The sequence below is a fragment of the Acipenser ruthenus genome, chromosome 15, assembly GCF_902713425.1.
Source record: "Acipenser ruthenus chromosome 15, fAciRut3.2 maternal haplotype, whole genome shotgun sequence".
NCBI lineage: Eukaryota > Metazoa > Chordata > Actinopteri > Acipenseriformes > Acipenseridae > Acipenser > Acipenser ruthenus.
This window is the reverse complement of record NC_081203.1, coordinates 28,683,259-28,700,898: the sequence shown is the minus strand read 5'-3', so window position 1 is coordinate 28,700,898 and position 17,640 is coordinate 28,683,259. Positions and strand designations below refer to the sequence as shown.

The following is a 17,640-nucleotide window of genomic DNA, read 5'->3' as shown; positions in this document are numbered from 1 at the left end:
GTCCCCTGTGTCCGCCTTTTCTTTTTCCATGTTTGATATCATTTTTATAGGGTTCTTAGCTCAGGCTCCAAGGCAGTCCAATTAAAGTGAAGGTACACTGAAGATTGCTGAGGGCAAATAAACAACTGTCCATTAAAGCAGCCAGGGCCCAGCACACGGAGATTGGTCAACTGGTTGATAGACCTTTGGGACAGCTAACAAATTCTAACATCATGCTTATGAGAGATCACTTTCCAATTTAGACAGGAAAGAAACTTGCAAATCCATTCCTCTGGATGTTGTCGGAATGCAGCAGAAAAGCAGATTATTTCAGTTTGCTAACAAGCAAAACCTGCTTTGGTTATTATACTTCAATTAGCTTCCCACAGTCATTACAATTCCCAAAGGGTTTGATTGCTGACATTTTCTATAAAGTATTTTTCTTTATACTCTCCTTTTTCTTGGAAAACAGTGATTTATATTGGTTAGTCATTCAGACAGTATCAAAACTACAGAGCAATCACTGCAAAATAAGAGCAAATGTGTTGAGGTCCTAAAATACAAATATTTTATTTGAACATTATGAACATTGTTTTCATTTGTGAGCAAGCTGACACTGTTGAAATAAATTGTAACTTTAAACATTTGCTTAAACATCTTGAATGATGCCTACAATCTTTGTAAATTAAAGTATTAATCAGACATTTCAAAGCACATTAATTCTGTAGAATGCCCTATATATTCGCTTACAATGTAAGAATCTTTTAATTGCACAGAACAATAATAGACGGATATACACGGAGAGGTGGGGAAGAGGGTGTGTGTGCTTTCCCTCTCTCTGAGTGGCTGAGGGGCGGGCCTTGGGAGACTGCTCGGCCCATAAGAACTGGCTTGGTTATGTGCTCGGGTGGCCGTGTTGGGGGAGGTACAGTGTTGCTGGCAGAGGAGGCCGGCGTGAAATAAGGAGCAGGCGAGCCCGACTGAGGGGACAGCCTTCCGTAAAAACAATTTTCAAAATAAAATAAATAATTACCTACCCGAGGGGACGTGTATAGCTATACGGGGAACCCTGGCCAACCCCAGTGTATAAGCACAGCGGAGTGTAGGACGGAGACCCGTGCTGACCGGCTTAGCGGCAGTGGGGGGGGGACTGCATTAGCACTGCAGCACTTTTGTTTGTAGTTTTATTACTGTGTTTTATTTTCCCTTTTTCTTTCGCCTTCTGTTTTAATTATTACTTTTGTAGGGTTACCATATGGCTCCAGATTAACCGGACGCTGTGAGACAGAACGGGATTTCAAACTTGCCCCTAAATTGAAATAAATGAAGGTGTAAATGAACCATCCTTAGCTACAATTAAGAATGGTGCTTAAATACCCGCATGCGCGTCAAATAATTGTATTATACTAAGAATGAATTGCAGCCAGTCGCTATTTTTTTCTGTTTGTTAAAATTCAATCGCCCATATTATTCTGCAAATACAATCGCATCATCATCTCGTTGCTCTATCGATAAATTAGCTATTCGTTCATTAAGATCTGATCAGAAGCAGCTGATCAGTGTGAATTGTTTGCTGCGCCCAAGCAATTCCACCACAGCAGGATTAATCTCAGCAAAGGTGGAGCTCATTTATAAGTGAATTACTTTCAATTTAGGGGGAATTTTGAAATCCCGGTCTGTCTCAAAGCGCCCGGTTAATCTGGAGCCATATGGTAACCCTAACTTTTGAGCACTTGAAGGTGCACGGAGTTGGATACCTGTGTTGGTAACCCCGTGGTCCTGGTTTACTGACGGCAGTATCCTGACCACGGACAACAGCGCCCTCTGCGGGCTAAAGTAAATAAAACAATTAATAAGAAAAATAAATAAATCTGGGCACCTGAGCGGTGTTTCCAAATAAAATCTTCTGTCTCCCGTGTCAGTGAATTCCCCCACCCTTCCACAATGACATTTTACAGCATTTGAGATGCTGAGGGATATTCATCTTTCTTAGTGTCTATCTGTATTGAACTCCATCTCTAGTCTGTGATGATAACTCAGGAAGATTTGCATGTTAATCTTATCCAACAGGGAATCAATTAGCCTAAATCTACTCTCTATCAAACTGCTAAGATGGAGTAAATCAGCATAGCCTGCTCTCCTTTAGCCTAAAATATATGTGTGGGTGTTTAATAATGAAGCCACGTACAACACATACTGAATGGCTCTGTGAAATATGGAATATATTACATATGTCACACGTTTTTTGTGCTGGTGTTAACCAAAGTAAAACTAGCATTACAGTTTGTTAAAAATGTTATATTTTGTACCAACGGAAGTATTATTTAAATTAGCTCAAATATTTAACAGGTGTAAAGGGAGAAAAACAAGTAAAGGCCAGTACATTGAACGTTGAATATACTGTAATAGATTTTTCTTTTTCAATACATTGAAAAATATATACGCTGTCATTTCTAAAAGTGAATAGTTTTGTTTCATTTGTGGAGGCCAATATTGATGAGACTTCGTAGCTAATGTTTAGGTTTGGGGATTACCGTTTAAAGATCAAACCTGAAACAACAGGTACTAGAGATTAACACCCATTGAATAAGAGGAAAGGAAAAACAGTCTACCACCCCATTTGAAGAAATTATTTGTAGACAACGATCATGCCAAAGGCCATCTTTCCAAAACATCTTGATGTCTGTTCTTCATTATGGTAAAGTTGTGTAGGATATGGCAAAAATTAATCATATTTGGGCACTCCCACTCCTTTAAATCAATCATAATATGGTGATTATTTTTTTGGTTAATAGCTTTACTGTTGATCGGACAGCTGACTTCTGTATTATAGGCAGAACTGCAGTTTTTTGCCACAGTTTACCAGGACTCCTATTATATGAAACATGTTTTGTGTGAACTTAGTTATTATTGAGCTTCCTGGCATCAAACCCAATACACAACCATCCTCTACAGCCCTTCATAAAAAGTTTTTGGGGCAAATCAGAACAACCAGATAGTTAATATCTCAGCTCCTATTCAAGTGGAAAAGCTACTCAGATAGGGTCCATAAAAGGAATCAAAGTAAAGAATATCTAACCAACAGTAAATCTGTTGAAACCATTTTACTGTCATTCTTGTGCTTTTAGCAATGACATCTAAAGTATTTTGAGATCTGCTGAACCAAAGAAAAGAGTGGTCTCGCTTCATATTGAATGCAGGTATAATTATCACAGAGAATGCATTAGTGCTATACATACTGAGATGTGTTCAAAGAAAATGTCACATTTCAATGTAATTTTTTTTTTTTTTTTAGGTATCATCTACATTTCTCTACTTGCAAAGATCTGGGAAACTTAAATCTCTATACTGGTACAAAAAAAGCATCAACCCTTGAATGTAATTGACATCTATACATGATTATACTAGTATTGTAAACCAAATCTCTGAGCACCACAATGAAACCATGTCTTACTATATTGGCAGCTAAAAAGATGTTTTTCTAGGACATTTGTGGTATCTTTTTGTACCCACCCAGGCAACCATATTGACTCATCTTGTTAATAGGGATGCAATAAATGCAGTGATACAAGCAGATTAACGCGACACGCTTTAGTTAAGGTTTTGCATATTGATATTTGTGAATGTGATTAAGCATTATTATACAACAACCAGACACTGCTCTCCCATCATTTTCTATGGAGGTCAGCACAGCTTAGATGGCACAAATTAATTAATGACACCTGTTCTAAAAGCACTGCTTTCTCATGCAACTCTTCACGGAGATGCTCGAGCCCTGCCCTCAAATAGGTAACCTTTTCAGTGGAGTAGAAGAAAAAATGATCCATCTCTGATGTTGAAATACACCTGCATCTATCTGTTTGTAATGTGATTCAGGTTTGTTTGTGTATTCAGCTAAATGTAGAGAACATTTCAGAATATAATTGACTTTTCCCAGAAGAATGAAAGTGGGTTCAAAATAAACAGACAAGCACCCTCTTCAGCTAGCTCAGCATGATTGAATTTATTGGCATCTGTGAGGTTTTTAATTTGCATTTCCCTCAGTCGCTGATATGGAAACAGAATAATACAGAGAGGGCTAGTGAAAACCTTGTGACATACAACAAAACCTTTACCAAAACGAGGTAATATTTCACATCAATAAGCTTTGACTTTGAGCATGACATTATTAGCTCAAGCACGAAACCTTGCTTCATCGTGTTTATCACCGATGTCACCTGTTCTAAATAGTGAACATTATTTTCTACCTATCTTGGTCTTTTTTGTGTTCCTGAAATGTTACCACTAGATTTTAAATCTATTATTTGGAGCACATTTGTTTCTTAATCTATGTCAATGTATTAGGTTTCAAAACTATTTTGAGTTCGCGTTTTGAAAAATCTCACAGTTCACCCTGTTGTGGTTTAGTTTGTCCCTGACTGCTTTGCCGTAGAGTGACGTACTTCCTGAGAGACCGTCTGCTTCGTTGAACGATGGTGAGTGAGCAAATTCTGATATCTAGGAAGATTTTCTTTTTTAGTTTAGAAATAAAATAACAGTTGAACACTTGGTATGTAGTGTTTACTCTGTTTATTTCACGGGCTTTATTGAGACTAACTAGAATATTAAAATAATTGCGCTTTTCTAACCAAATGGCTGTGTCTCAGATTTGTCTAATCATTCCAACCCTCACCGTTGTTACCGGTGTTGTACTGTACTTCAATTTAACAATTTATACGGATATTTTTGGTAGCTTGGGGGATGCTATTTTGAAGTAAGATATCGTATTATTCTCTTTGTAACTCACGATATCTGGTATATATAAATAAGAGACACATTATGTCCGTGACGTACTGTTTCTGGAACAAAAACAAAGAGAGGGCCGGAGTAAATAAAATGTAAATAAAGGTTGTCACCAGTGGATTTTTTTAGACATCAGTGCCAACATTGTCTATTCGCATTTCTTTATACTGATTAACACAATGTCTATTGATTTTTGACTGACTGACTTATTTTTATTTTTTAATAAAGAAATTGTACTTGTATTTTATTTTCTTCTAAACGGTGTTGTAAAAGTTGTGGTTTACCTTCTGTTAAAGGCAACTTATTCGTTTAATTTGTTCAATCACTGGAATCATTCGCATGGTCTGATAAAACATTGGAAAATTACTGTCAACACAACCATGCGTTGTTAAGGTACAAGTATACCGCTTTAACCTGTGATCGAATTTTGTAAGTCCTGACGGAGGTGTTGTTTTTCATTCTGTACATCACTATGCTACCTTTCAAATCCTTGTCTGTGCATTGTGGCATATTTTGCATTTGATTCTGATACTACGTGTGTAGAAGACTCAAATCTATACTGGGAAACCAAAGTTCAAGATTTAAATTCAGAATTGCCTTTAATTGAATATTAAATTCTCCCTTTTCATTGTTAAAATGCATTTTTTTAGGGTCAAAGCCAGAGTGGGGGACATGGACCTGGTGGTGGCAAGAAGGATGATAAGGTGAATAATTTTTGTCTTTTGACATTTAAACTGATATCTGAAATTATATTCACTTTTTATAATATCTTGTAGATTTTTTTTTTTTTTTTAAATAACAATTAATTAAGCAGCATACAATTGATTGCAATAAAATATATAATGTATTCTGTTTGCTTCGGCAATACTGAAAAGCCAGAAAAATATAACCCAAGAACAATTTAAACAACTTGAGCTTCCCTGTGTATTGTACACCTCATGCTAGTAAAGAAAATTATGAAGTAATCTGTAGAAACCAATTTGACTAACACAAATATTTTAATCTAAAGGACAAGAAGAAGAAATATGAACCACCAATTCCAACCAGAGTTGGCAAAAGGAAGAAGAAATCAAAGGGACCAGATGCGGCTAGCAAGTTACCCTTGGGTATTGAATATATATATATATATATATATATAAAAAAAATATATATTTTTATCGAAGTATAGTTTTTGAAAAAATAGGTACTGTAATGCATATACAGTAGCCTACTTCAATGCGAGTACTTTTAAGAAATGCATATCATGACAAGAGTCTCAAGATTTGTTTTCTAGCATGTCTGGACACGCTCTAAAAAGGTAAAAGATAAAGAAAATGTAAAGTTTATTTTTTTACAGATGGTTAATGATTGTCCTTTGTTTGTCATAGTGACCCCTCACACTCAGTGCAGACTGAAGCTTCTTAAATTGGAGCGAATTAAAGATTACTTGCTAATGGAAGAAGAATTTATCCGAAATCAAGAGCAGATGAAACCCCTAGAAGAGAAGCAAGAGGTATTTCAGTTTAAACAAGTGGAATGGAATGGTGTTACAGTGGATAACTTCTATACTTGTACCAGTATATCTGTCTATCACAATTTGAGACAGTGTCTTTACAGTTTGTACATGGTTGTTTTCTATTATTCAGTCATGTACCATTACATGTGTTGTCCAGTAAAATATTCATATTTTTTGTTTGAACAGGAAGAGAGATCAAAGGTAGATGATCTGCGAGGAACCCCAATGTCTGTGGGTACTCTGGAGGAGATCATTGATGACAACCATGCCATAGTCTCCACATCTGTGGGTTCAGAGCACTATGTCAGTATTCTATCATTCGTAGACAAGGATCTGCTGGAGCCTGGTTGCTCTGTCCTACTTAACCACAAGGTAATAACATTAATGCAATATTTGATAACTCATTATTTTAAATTGGCATACATAATTGGTATTTCATTTTATTGACATAAGCTTGTCACAGGGATTTTTTTCTAATACTGCTGATGAAACAGAATATAACCTGTCATGTTAAAAATGGTAGATGTTTCTGATCCCACTTGACACATATGCTTGTTTGCTAGGTTCATGCTGTCATAGGAGTTTTGATGGACGACACCGATCCTTTGGTCACTGTCATGAAGGTTGAAAAGGCCCCTCAGGAGACATATGCAGATATTGGAGGGCTTGATAACCAGATTCAAGAAATCAAAGTAAGGACAATGTATATCTTACATATAGGGTACTCTTTTTTTTCAGGGGGGAGGGGGGCGACGACAATGACAAAGATACAGTGGAAGCATACATACATCTGTCCTTATGTCGCACTTTTATACATGTACAGATAAGAGTTGGTTAGGACATTCTTTTGCACACGCTGGAGGTTCATGGTGAACTATTCCTGATACTGATTACTTTTAATTTGTTAATTTGCATTTGCAGCCTTGGTACACGTTGAATAGATGTTTGATTACTGTATTTTATCTCTTGCAGGAATCTGTTGAACTTCCACTTACCCATCCAGAATATTATGAAGAGATGGGTATCAAGCCTCCTAAAGGAGTTATTTTATATGGGGCTCCTGGTACAGGTAAGAAATTAAAATAGTTATCACTTATCCTCTATTTTTTTTTTTTTTTTTTTTTTTTTTTTTTATTTCTTCAATTTGGTAGAACTTGGGTGTTGAGGCTAATTACATACTTTTATTTTTTCAAAAGGCAAAACTCTGTTAGCCAAAGCTGTTGCGAATCAGACATCAGCTACTTTTCTTCGAGTGGTTGGGTCTGAGTTAATTCAGAAGTACCTGGGTGATGGTCCAAAACTTGTCCGCGAGCTGTTCAGAGTGGCAGAGGAGCACGCTCCTTCTATTGTATTTATTGATGAAATCGATGCCATTGGTACAAAGAGGTAAGCATTGGTTGTGACCTGTTTTTCAGCTCAAACTTTGTATTGGATAATTAAACAATATTGTATGATTGAGGGTACAGACATTACTAAATAATAAGATAGCAGGTACAATAGGATTCTTTACCATTTACTTTCCAATCGATTTACATAGAACTCGAATAGCTAAAAAATAAGCACCGAAAATGAAATGAATAAAAATCGAAAAACAAAAGCCCTAATCATAATATAAACCACTCAATAACTGACATTCCCTAAATAAACCAGCATTTTTTTTCTGAAACATGAGGTTGACATAACTATTAATGTTTCTTTTTGTTTTCAGATACGACTCAAATTCTGGGGGTGAGCGAGAGATTCAGCGTACAATGTTGGAGCTGCTCAACCAGCTGGATGGTTTTGATTCTCGCGGAGATGTCAAGGTCATCATGGCAACAAACAGGATAGAAACTCTAGACCCAGCCCTTATCAGGCCAGGTACATAACAGGAAAACATAGATGCAGTTCCAGTTTATGTAAACCTGTGTAATGTTACTACATCCTTATTAAAACTATATCTGTATTTTAAAGATAACCCCAAATGTTTTAAGAATACCAACTAGTACATTTCTGATGTTAAATTTGAGTTGTTGAACCTTTCCGTTTCATACAATGAATATTATACTTGTGCCTGGGTGTGGGTGTTACAATCTCCTGTATTTAACCCTGTCATTGTAGGAAGAATTGACCGTAAAATTGAGTTCCCATTGCCTGACGAAAAGACCAAGAAGCGAATCTTTCAGATCCACACAAGCAGAATGACGCTGGCTGACGATGTAAACTTGGATGACTTAATTTTGGCAAAAGATGATCTTTCTGGGGCAGACATAAAGGTAGTAAAATTAAAAATCTCCAGAGTATTGTTTTTGTCATAGATTGAACTAGAGCAAGTTTTTAAATGTTTCTAAAAAGAAAATATGTTGATAAATAATGTGGTGGCCTTTGTTAATCACAATATCTAGTATAATGGCTACTACATCTGCCCTATGAGGTGGAGCGATCTGGTAAATAACATGTAAGCTCATCTACATAGAATAAAGACGGGCATACACAGCAGCTCTTGAGCCTCTATTTAAATGTTTTAGACAGCAAAAAGTAAACAAACCAGATTATGCGTGTGAAAACGCATAGTGATCTCTATGGAAAGCCACCTGTGTCAAAAAAGTGTTGTGCTGCTTTAGAGCGAGTCCGAATCTCATGGGACAGAAAAAAAGCAAGCACGTCATTCTGAAATGCTTTGCTTAAACAGTGCTAAACTTGCTGGAAATGTTGTGTAGTGATTTTTATGTAGATTGTATATATTATATATTTTTGGTTATGATTTTCTGTTATGGGGAATGTAATAAACGAGAACTTTTATAAACAGTGAGTTTTTTTCCCCTTTGGTTTTACAATGTCATTTCCACATTTGTTTTATTTGAAGTGTTTTAAAGTTACATTTCAGTTTTCATTTGCTTGTTCAGCTACAAAAAGGCCCAAGTAAACCTCAAGTTATTACTTTATGAAAACTTGTCTGTGACCACTGTTTACTGTGAAGAAATGGCTATGCCAAGGAATGAAATTTTTTTTTTTTAAATGTGGTATCAATTTTTATGTACTATTTATTTCGGGTATAAACAAAACAACATTTAACTTGAACTGCTATTTGGCATCCTTTTGTTTTCTAGTTAATTCACTGGGGTAAAGTAAGGCCTACACAATGTATTCTTTACTTTTTTTACTTAACGTGTAACATCTTGCTGTAAATTAAAGGCACACAGAGGGGCCACGCCCCCCTGCCCCTGCTGCTATGCTGTCTCTGCCTGTGTTCTGTGCAATATGATGGCTTTTATTGCTTTTTGAAAATGATTGAATATCTGAACGAATATTTAAATTGAGTGAATATCCGAACACAAAAATCCTGTGTTTGTCCCAACACTAATTATATATATATATATATATATATATATATATATATATATATATATATATATAAAATATAAATAAATAATTGTATTGCTTATGTTATGACTTTTTTGTTTCAGGCTATTTGCACAGAAGGTGGATTGATGGCATTACGAGAACGCAGAATGAAAGTGACAAATGAAGACTTTAAAAAGTCCAAAGAAAATGTTCTTTACAAGAAACAGGAGGGCACACCAGAGGGACTCTATCTTTAATTTAAGGAATAAACCTTTACATTTCTCTTCATAGTATTGACAGTATACTCTTTGCATAAGGATGTAAACCGCTGTATATTAAAGAAAGCACTGTTGTCTGTATGACCAAGGAGATTTTGATAAAACTCAATGTATGCATGAATTGTGATGTTCTTGCTGGGGCAGGGTTTTAAGTAATTGTAAAACATCTTATTTGACAATAAAATATTTCATTTCAGAAATAACATTTGTCAGCTTTTATGTTTAAATATTTACTTATCAACAGTGTTTCACAAAAAAAATAATCTTGTCCTAAACTCTTCATGATTTGTATGAATTGGAGAACTTTTACAAGAACTAGTTTAGTTTGTAGTATAAATAGTATATTAGCTTGAAACTGGTAGTGGTTCGACTCTATTAAATTAAAAACAAGATGACTTATTTATACTGTAGGTAGGTTAGAACGTCTTTGATTCTAACAAGCATTTTATTTTGTGAATATAACACATAAATCATTGTTTTTACCTAGATTTTATTTTATAATTACCAGCCATCTAAACAGATACAGTATTAGCATTTATATGCATTCTGAAATGCATAACATTTGTTGGAATAAACAAAATGTAGCAATCATCACATTAGCTTTAGAAAATTGAATTTATAGATTTGTGCTGCTAATACTACCAGTCATAGCATTAACAATGCATCTGGTAATATATGTCCAAACACAATCTTGTTGAAACCACTGTACCTGTGCAATGTCAGCGTTGCTTGGAGCACCTAGTATAATGCAATTTGCGCCCAATAAAAATGATGCAACCGAAAACCGGCTTTGAAGTGTAACAACATTTAAAGTTGCTCCATATATTGTGAATGTGATCTGTCAAAGTACTAAGCATCAGGTATGCATGATCTCGTGTCTTTGTATTCTGAAGGGAAGTTTATTTGGAATCCACCCCCTTGTAAAGTCTATGTTTGTGGTGCCCCCTTCTGACATGATCATTGTGAATAACCCTGCATCATCAAAACCTGGAATACTGCAGAGTAGCCTATCTGATTGGTGTGTTTGAAAATTCTAAATACACTAATTAATATATACTTTTAAAAAGAAAGAAAATCTTATAAAGAACCTATTTTTTTTTTTTATTAGTGTGCTAGACAAAACCCTATTCACACAAAACCAGCACTGTTGATATTTATACCTATACAGATAATTTTAAACATTCTAATCATTAATTATATAAAGACATTTCATAAACTGTAACAACCAGTTTTGGATGCCTGGGCATCATCAGATATTGTTAAACATTCTTAAAATCCTCAAGTACAAATAATTCTACATTTAATAACAGCATAGCATTGCGAAGAACTCAGTTTGCAGCCTCAGCTCTGTACAATCTGGATATCAGCCTATGAAATAGATTAAAGTGACTCTTTAGTAGTAGTAGCCCATTGTCTCCCTCTGAGCAAGGTGATAATCGTCAAGCCCCTGGCCCTGAAAGAAAAAAAAACTAGCAAATTAGTTTCTGACAATTATTATGTCTATGTTATGGTCTTGTCAAAAGTTTCTGAGTGATAATGGTTTAACCTGTCTTGACTTTGGAGGTACCATTTGAGAGGAACATTGTGGTGACATGCAACACAGTTCACAAACCAGATCTCATATCTGTCAGCAATTCCTACCTCAATGACTTCAAATTGCATCCTCTGTTTCTCTTGTTCTGCTCTCCTTCTCACCACAACCTACGAATAATATATAAATATAAATAAAAGGCAGTGGGTAATTAAACACTCTTGGAATAAACTGCTAAAACTTGATGAGGATGATAGCAGAAATATACAGTATGTTTTCAAAGTATGTGTTTGGGGTGACCCCTGCTGATAACACTGAATACGTATTTATCAGAAACGAACTCCATCCTGTAATCTGATGAAAGGATTGTTTATTTGAACTAATGTTTTCATTTATGTCATTTTATTCTGCAGGGTTGATCAAGTAGAAACTGTACATACTACCACACAATGCAGTGTCCATGTACTTCTGACCTCTATCTACACTTTAACATCTGGAGACTAACCATACAGAGAAAGAGGAAAATCACATTCTATTCTAGGTTAGGCATCTGACACGATCCTATTTCTCAAACCAAAAGTCATGCCCATTAAAACAGTACACAGCCCAGTGCTCCTGTCTCACTGCGATGAGTATAAACTGTTAATTACTCACAAAGACTGCAATTCCTGTCAGAATAGCCAAGGCAATGACTATGATGATGGCAGCAAACCCTGGGGAGATGGTCTTCATGTTGATGCGTGGGGGCTCGTTGTCAAAGAACAGGAGTTTGATTGAATCACGCTCAACTTCCAGGCTCCTGCCATCAACTTCAAGGGAGAATTTGCTCTTCTTCAGCTGAAAGCAAAAGATGGTTGCATATCGTTTTAATCCGATGGGCTCAACCTTGCCACCACACAATTGGCACTGGGCACCACTGCTGGTAGACTCTGAAAGACGAAGCACATGCATGGAGACTGAACTGCATGCTGATGAAGGCATTAGTAGGTGTGTCCATCTAGTGGTGAAAATCAGAAGTAACATAAGAGCTGTTTGACACCACTAGATAAACACTTTCACATAAAGGAGCAATGAGTAGACATTATTCCTAATCAGTACCTTAAGGTTTTTATATGTTTATAAACATTATCTTAGGTTAAACTGTGCTTTGAGAATGAACTAACCCCCTCTAAAACATTTGAAAAGGGCAAAACAAAAACAGACATTTCTTAAAACAGCCCCGTAAAGTTTTGTTAATAGGGCGCTATGTTTCAACAATGTGAAGCTTTAGTTTACTCCAGCTTGATATCAGTGATAAAGTATGGTACAGTAACTGTTTCCTCTGGCTTAGCTACTGCAGGTCCATGCACTATCAAGTTGCACTATAACATCAAGTACGTTTCTTAGGTAACATAGAAATATGTTAATGATAATTCAGTGATCCTGTATTATTACTTAATCCATCCATTAGTGATACCTACATCTCTCTCAATGTAGTAGGCCACTGTAGCTACATCTACAGGATCTTTGGTGCCGTTCTCACTCAGTCTGATTGACACCTCATGGGACAGCTCTTGAATCTGCAGCCATCAGGAACAACAGAATTATAAATCAATAAAGTCACACAGCCCTAATCAAAACACAAGCTTCACAGAAATCGGCTCTTGCAAGAAAAACAATTACCAATAATTGCCAATAATTCTCAGGAGGCACACACAAGTTTTCAAAAGAAGGCTGACAGTAAAAATGTATTATAAAATCAAACCAGCAGACCCTGCGCATTGTGGTATAGAACCATCTGCTCACACACAAAGGCCAGTGTGAGGTTCACACAGGGGGATTCGCAATCCTGTAATGATTCTGTGTGCCCTGGGATGCATTTGAGTTTCTTCATTGTTACTATCCAGGGAGAGGCTGTAACTACAATATCCCTAACATCTTGATTACGATAACAAAATGTGAAAGTATAACATTGAGCAAAAAATGTAATTTAAGAAAAATCATAAATTGTTACTTATCTTTGTTAGGTTTGTAATTTATTCAAAAATAATTTCTCACTAGTGTATGGAGCTTTCCATGTCGGTGTTTACAGTGAGATTAACATTGGGGTGCTAGAAATGACACACTGGGATTTCCGCCATGGTTAGTGTGTTTGCCAGCACACTCTCTCCTGTCTAACATGAAAATACTCACATTGGCATTTCTACAGTTTGAGCAAGATAAACTTATTGAAATATCAGAATGTATGCCATGAATATAAAATGATCTGCTTTTTTATATATATTGAACATGGACATACAGTATACTGTACCTACACTTATTTCTAGAATTTGGGTTGCCTTTAATGTGTATTCTTTGACCAGTTTAATGGCCAGTTTCCTGAAACAAAAACAGATAAAACAACAATTAGTATTTATTGATAATCCAAAATAATAAATGAATTTAAAATCCCTTTTGAAGGTACAGATTCTTACTCTCTTACATCTGGTGACTAACCATAAAGTGAAAAAGGAAATATTCTATTCTATGCTAGGCGTTTGAGCGCTATATCTTTGAGGTCATAAATTACAAAAAAATAACTTTTACCTACCTTCGTACCTCCTCTTCTGTACCAGTGTAAAACGTAAACTCAACTTTGAAGGTAAAAAAAATCTCGATGAGGCTGTGGATTTAGAAAATTGCATTTATAAATGTTTTGCTTTCATAATAGATCACCTGTATTTGGTTTGTCTTATAAAGATGAAATGCTGGACAAACTACCATTGCATACTGCAACACGTTGTGGGTTAGCACAACATTAGAATGCCTAACAATAATACTAATCCAGACCATTCAATTCTAACAAGAATCACAGCATAGCAAAAAGCACCATTACAAACCACTACAGGTGGTTAAATGGTTTATACCATTCATACAAAAACATACAGTGTCTGTTTTTTAATATGCAACAACAGTAAACTTACATGTCTGGGAAAGAATACCCAAAACTAAAATTAAGATGGGGAAACAACCTTATTTTTGGACACTGGTCCAGTGCCATCTTTACGTGGGCAATAGCACCACTATCTAAAATGGTCATGTGACCTCCAAGGCTGTAACAATACATTTAATGTATGTCCTTACTTACTGAACACGTACTAGTCGATCGCATTTGGGGTCGTCTCCAGTCTTGTCAGTGACCCTGACCCCAGCGCTGTCCACACACCAGCACAGATTGGAGTCGTCGTCGCACTGCTTGGCTCTGAAGGTGCCGTTCCTCTCACACTCCGGGTCGTACACACTGTCCATATCCAGCCGACCCCCGTGAGGACTGCCCCCATGCTTACTCTTGTGAAGCATCTCCAGGTGCATCAGCCTGCATTTTGGCGTCACTAGAGGAATTTATATACCAACAGCCAGATGGCTGGGGATTAGTACAGGTGTAGGGCCAGAAAGTGGTACATTGTCAGAATATCTGTTTAATACCAGAAAATGGTACGCTCAGTGGAGAATGATACTGCACAAATCACTGCGAACAAGACAGACTGCAGTTCACCTGCAAAATGATATATGTTTACAATTTTAGAAAACCCAATTTGTTACTCATCAGTTTTCTGAGGTAAAATCACGTGCACATGCCCAGGCGTACAGTGTACCACTTTTTTACATGTACCACAAAATAACACCACACCGGTTTATAAGACCTGAGAGGGTTATGCTCCAAAGCTAAAATAAAACTGTACTGTTGAGTATACTACAATGTGTGTTTACAAATACATATACTGTAATATTGCAATATTCTGCACTGTTGTAAATATTTACAATTGAACAGAAAAGTATTATTTAATTCCAAGTTATTCTTTTAATTGAAAATGCAATTTAATATCTTCATTAAAACACTTTTTCAACAGACTTGGATTGGCTGGCTATAGTAGTATTTTAATGATATTGTTGATATCTAATAAGGTACATTTCTATAGTAAAATAATGTATTTTAGTTTGTTTATTTTCATGATCCAACAAGCACACCAGTTCTGAAAACCCACAGAGATTTGCATTTTAGTATCTAACAGAAGAAAACAGAGGCAAGCGGAGCATTGAACATACATTGGTTGCAGTTGACAGTGTGATTATCGTGGCCATGGAAAACAGCCTCACAGGTCCCACACCTGTTCAAGTGACAGGTGACATATTCATTATATTTACAAAAGGCATCCTCGCACACTTCATCAAATTCACAGTTCTCACGGGCCGGGAAGGCATCAGGGCATTCATCATCTGCAATATAAAAACACAAGACATTTCCCTGTGGTCTGGGTATTTTAGAACTGAGTGACGTTAAAGCAATATAGCACGACAGGGTGGTGAAGTCGTGGGATATCGCCACGCCTCGGCTTCATTTGGTCTCATATTCTGCTACGTTTTAAAGAGCCTTTCCCATGATGCACTTGTACAGTAGCATATACTATAGATGCTGTATTCATAAAACAATGATGTGTGTGTGGGGTTTTGATCATTTGTTACAAATTGTAGAAACTTGTTGTAAAAAATTTCCAATTTGCCCAATGTTGTTTAATGTAAATGCTAATGGTAACCAGAGACCTAGGTTTTCTAGTATCAAATAGCTAATTGTTTCGTTTTTTGCTTTTTGTCAGAAGCCTTTCAAGCTCATCGCCATGTTTTGCATCAACAGACAGTAAATTGATTTTTGTTGATCTAAAACTGGAGCACTTGGAAACTTCAGCATCCCTGATAACTCTCCCCAAATACAAATCATTTTCTTTCTTTCTGAAAAATAATATTTAAACAGCAGAAAAGAAAAACAGTCAACTTCCCAAGTTGTGCAATACATTATTGCTCAATTAGATCAGCTTTAGTTAAATAAATAAAGATCACGCTAACAGAGCACACGCTTGTAACCTTTATAGTGCATTTCTTGTTTAATTACAGTGGATACAAATGCCTACATTCTTGCGAGAGATGGCACTTTATCCACTGTATTCAGGTTCAAGACAGTTTCAGGTTTGTTATTGAAAAGAACTAACTGGGAAGCATGGAGCAATTGATGTTCCTCAAACAATCCATGTAGAAACATAAGTTTCTAATACAATTTAAAGAGAGGACGATAGTGGTGCGTGTTTCAAACACTGCATCTGTAAACTAGCCCACGTAACAGTAATAAAATGAGAGCAAAATAAATTGAATGCTTTCTCACAAGTACTGGCACAATAGTTCCACCTTAGCCTGCATTTGAATTTGTCTTTAAGCAATTATCTTTCAATCTCTTCTTTACATTTTTAGAATATCTGAATCTGATAACCTGGAATAATATTTTAAAAAAGAAAAAAAAAGTAATACTAACAGGAACTTATCAAATGCTATGACAAACTAGAAGCATTTCAATAGAGCATTCATGAACTGTTAAACTCATTTCAGTTTTCCCACATCAACTGAAAATGTCAGAAAATATTCCAGTGCATTTTACTCAATCATTTACTAGTTGTGTTAAATACAACAACTATCAGAAAAAACACAAAAGTGCATTGCATTACCATAAACATCTGATTACAGTATCAGTAAAAAAAATTCTTGAAAAAATGTACCAGCATGTAACAGCACTGGGCCTATATTTCTAATCCTGGAAACATTCTAGAGCTGTCCTTTCACATACACATTTTATGAAATTCAGTAACGTTTTAACAATGCACAACTCTTGACGGACTCACCTGGCACTGCAGACACAGCAACTGTACTTTGAAAGATCAACACAGAAATAATACAGATTGTTTTCAGCTTCATCTCTGCAGGGTTTCTTTTTACTAAATCCAGCGCTACTAATTAGAAAAGAGAGTCCCCACTCTTCAGAAAGACTCACCTTCAGACTCTGCAGTAGGTTATCTTAAACCAGTCAGCTCTGGTCAATTAACACTTTAGTTTGTCATTATATCTTAAGTTGAATTATTCACACAGGGTGCTTGATGCTAAAATACCTCAAGCCTTGGGGCTATGTACCGCTTGAAATAGCTTTAGTGATTTGTACTGACCTCTAATTACTTGCCTTCCCAGCAACAGGTAAACACAGAAAAGTAAAAGCTGCAAGGTAACTGAGTACAAGCATGAAAAAAAACATGTCTTTACAAGCCGGTGTTAAATTTCTGCTTGTGAAAGTTTGGCCCTCTCTTGGCATGTTATGAGAGTCTATTCCAGGTGGACACCAAGGCAGTCATTGTCTCTGGTACTGGTTTGAAGGATGAGGATCCCTTGATAGAACCCTCAGATAGAAGCTGGTGGCA

At 36.1% G+C, this 17,640-nt stretch overlaps 2 protein-coding genes across 2 annotated transcripts; one reads left to right on the top strand and one right to left on the bottom strand.

Moving 5' to 3' along the window:
- The first annotated feature begins 4,370 nt into the window (after positions 1-4,370).
- LOC117421865 (26S proteasome regulatory subunit 4) lies at positions 4,371-10,061 on the top strand. Its single transcript, XM_034036315.3, has 11 exons — positions 4,371-4,454; positions 5,412-5,465; positions 5,771-5,867; positions 6,129-6,253; positions 6,443-6,628; positions 6,820-6,948; positions 7,229-7,325; positions 7,453-7,642; positions 7,965-8,116; positions 8,357-8,511; positions 9,703-10,061. The coding sequence occupies exons 1-11, from the start codon at positions 4,452-4,454 to the stop codon at positions 9,835-9,837; spliced, it is 1,323 nt and encodes a 440-aa protein (XP_033892206.1). The 5' UTR covers positions 4,371-4,451; the 3' UTR covers positions 9,838-10,061.
- Positions 10,062-10,335: 274 nt separating this feature from the next.
- Positions 10,336-17,574, bottom strand: LOC131697606 (epithelial cell adhesion molecule-like). Its single transcript, XM_058987735.1, has 9 exons — positions 17,074-17,574; positions 15,455-15,625; positions 14,496-14,739; positions 13,959-14,030; positions 13,684-13,747; positions 12,850-12,948; positions 12,044-12,226; positions 11,500-11,559; positions 10,336-11,311 (listed from the first exon to the last, which is right to left on the bottom strand). The coding sequence occupies exons 1-9, from the start codon at positions 17,144-17,146 to the stop codon at positions 11,252-11,254; spliced, it is 1,026 nt and encodes a 341-aa protein (XP_058843718.1). The 5' UTR covers positions 17,147-17,574; the 3' UTR covers positions 10,336-11,251.
- Between the last annotated feature and the right edge of the window lie 66 nt (positions 17,575-17,640).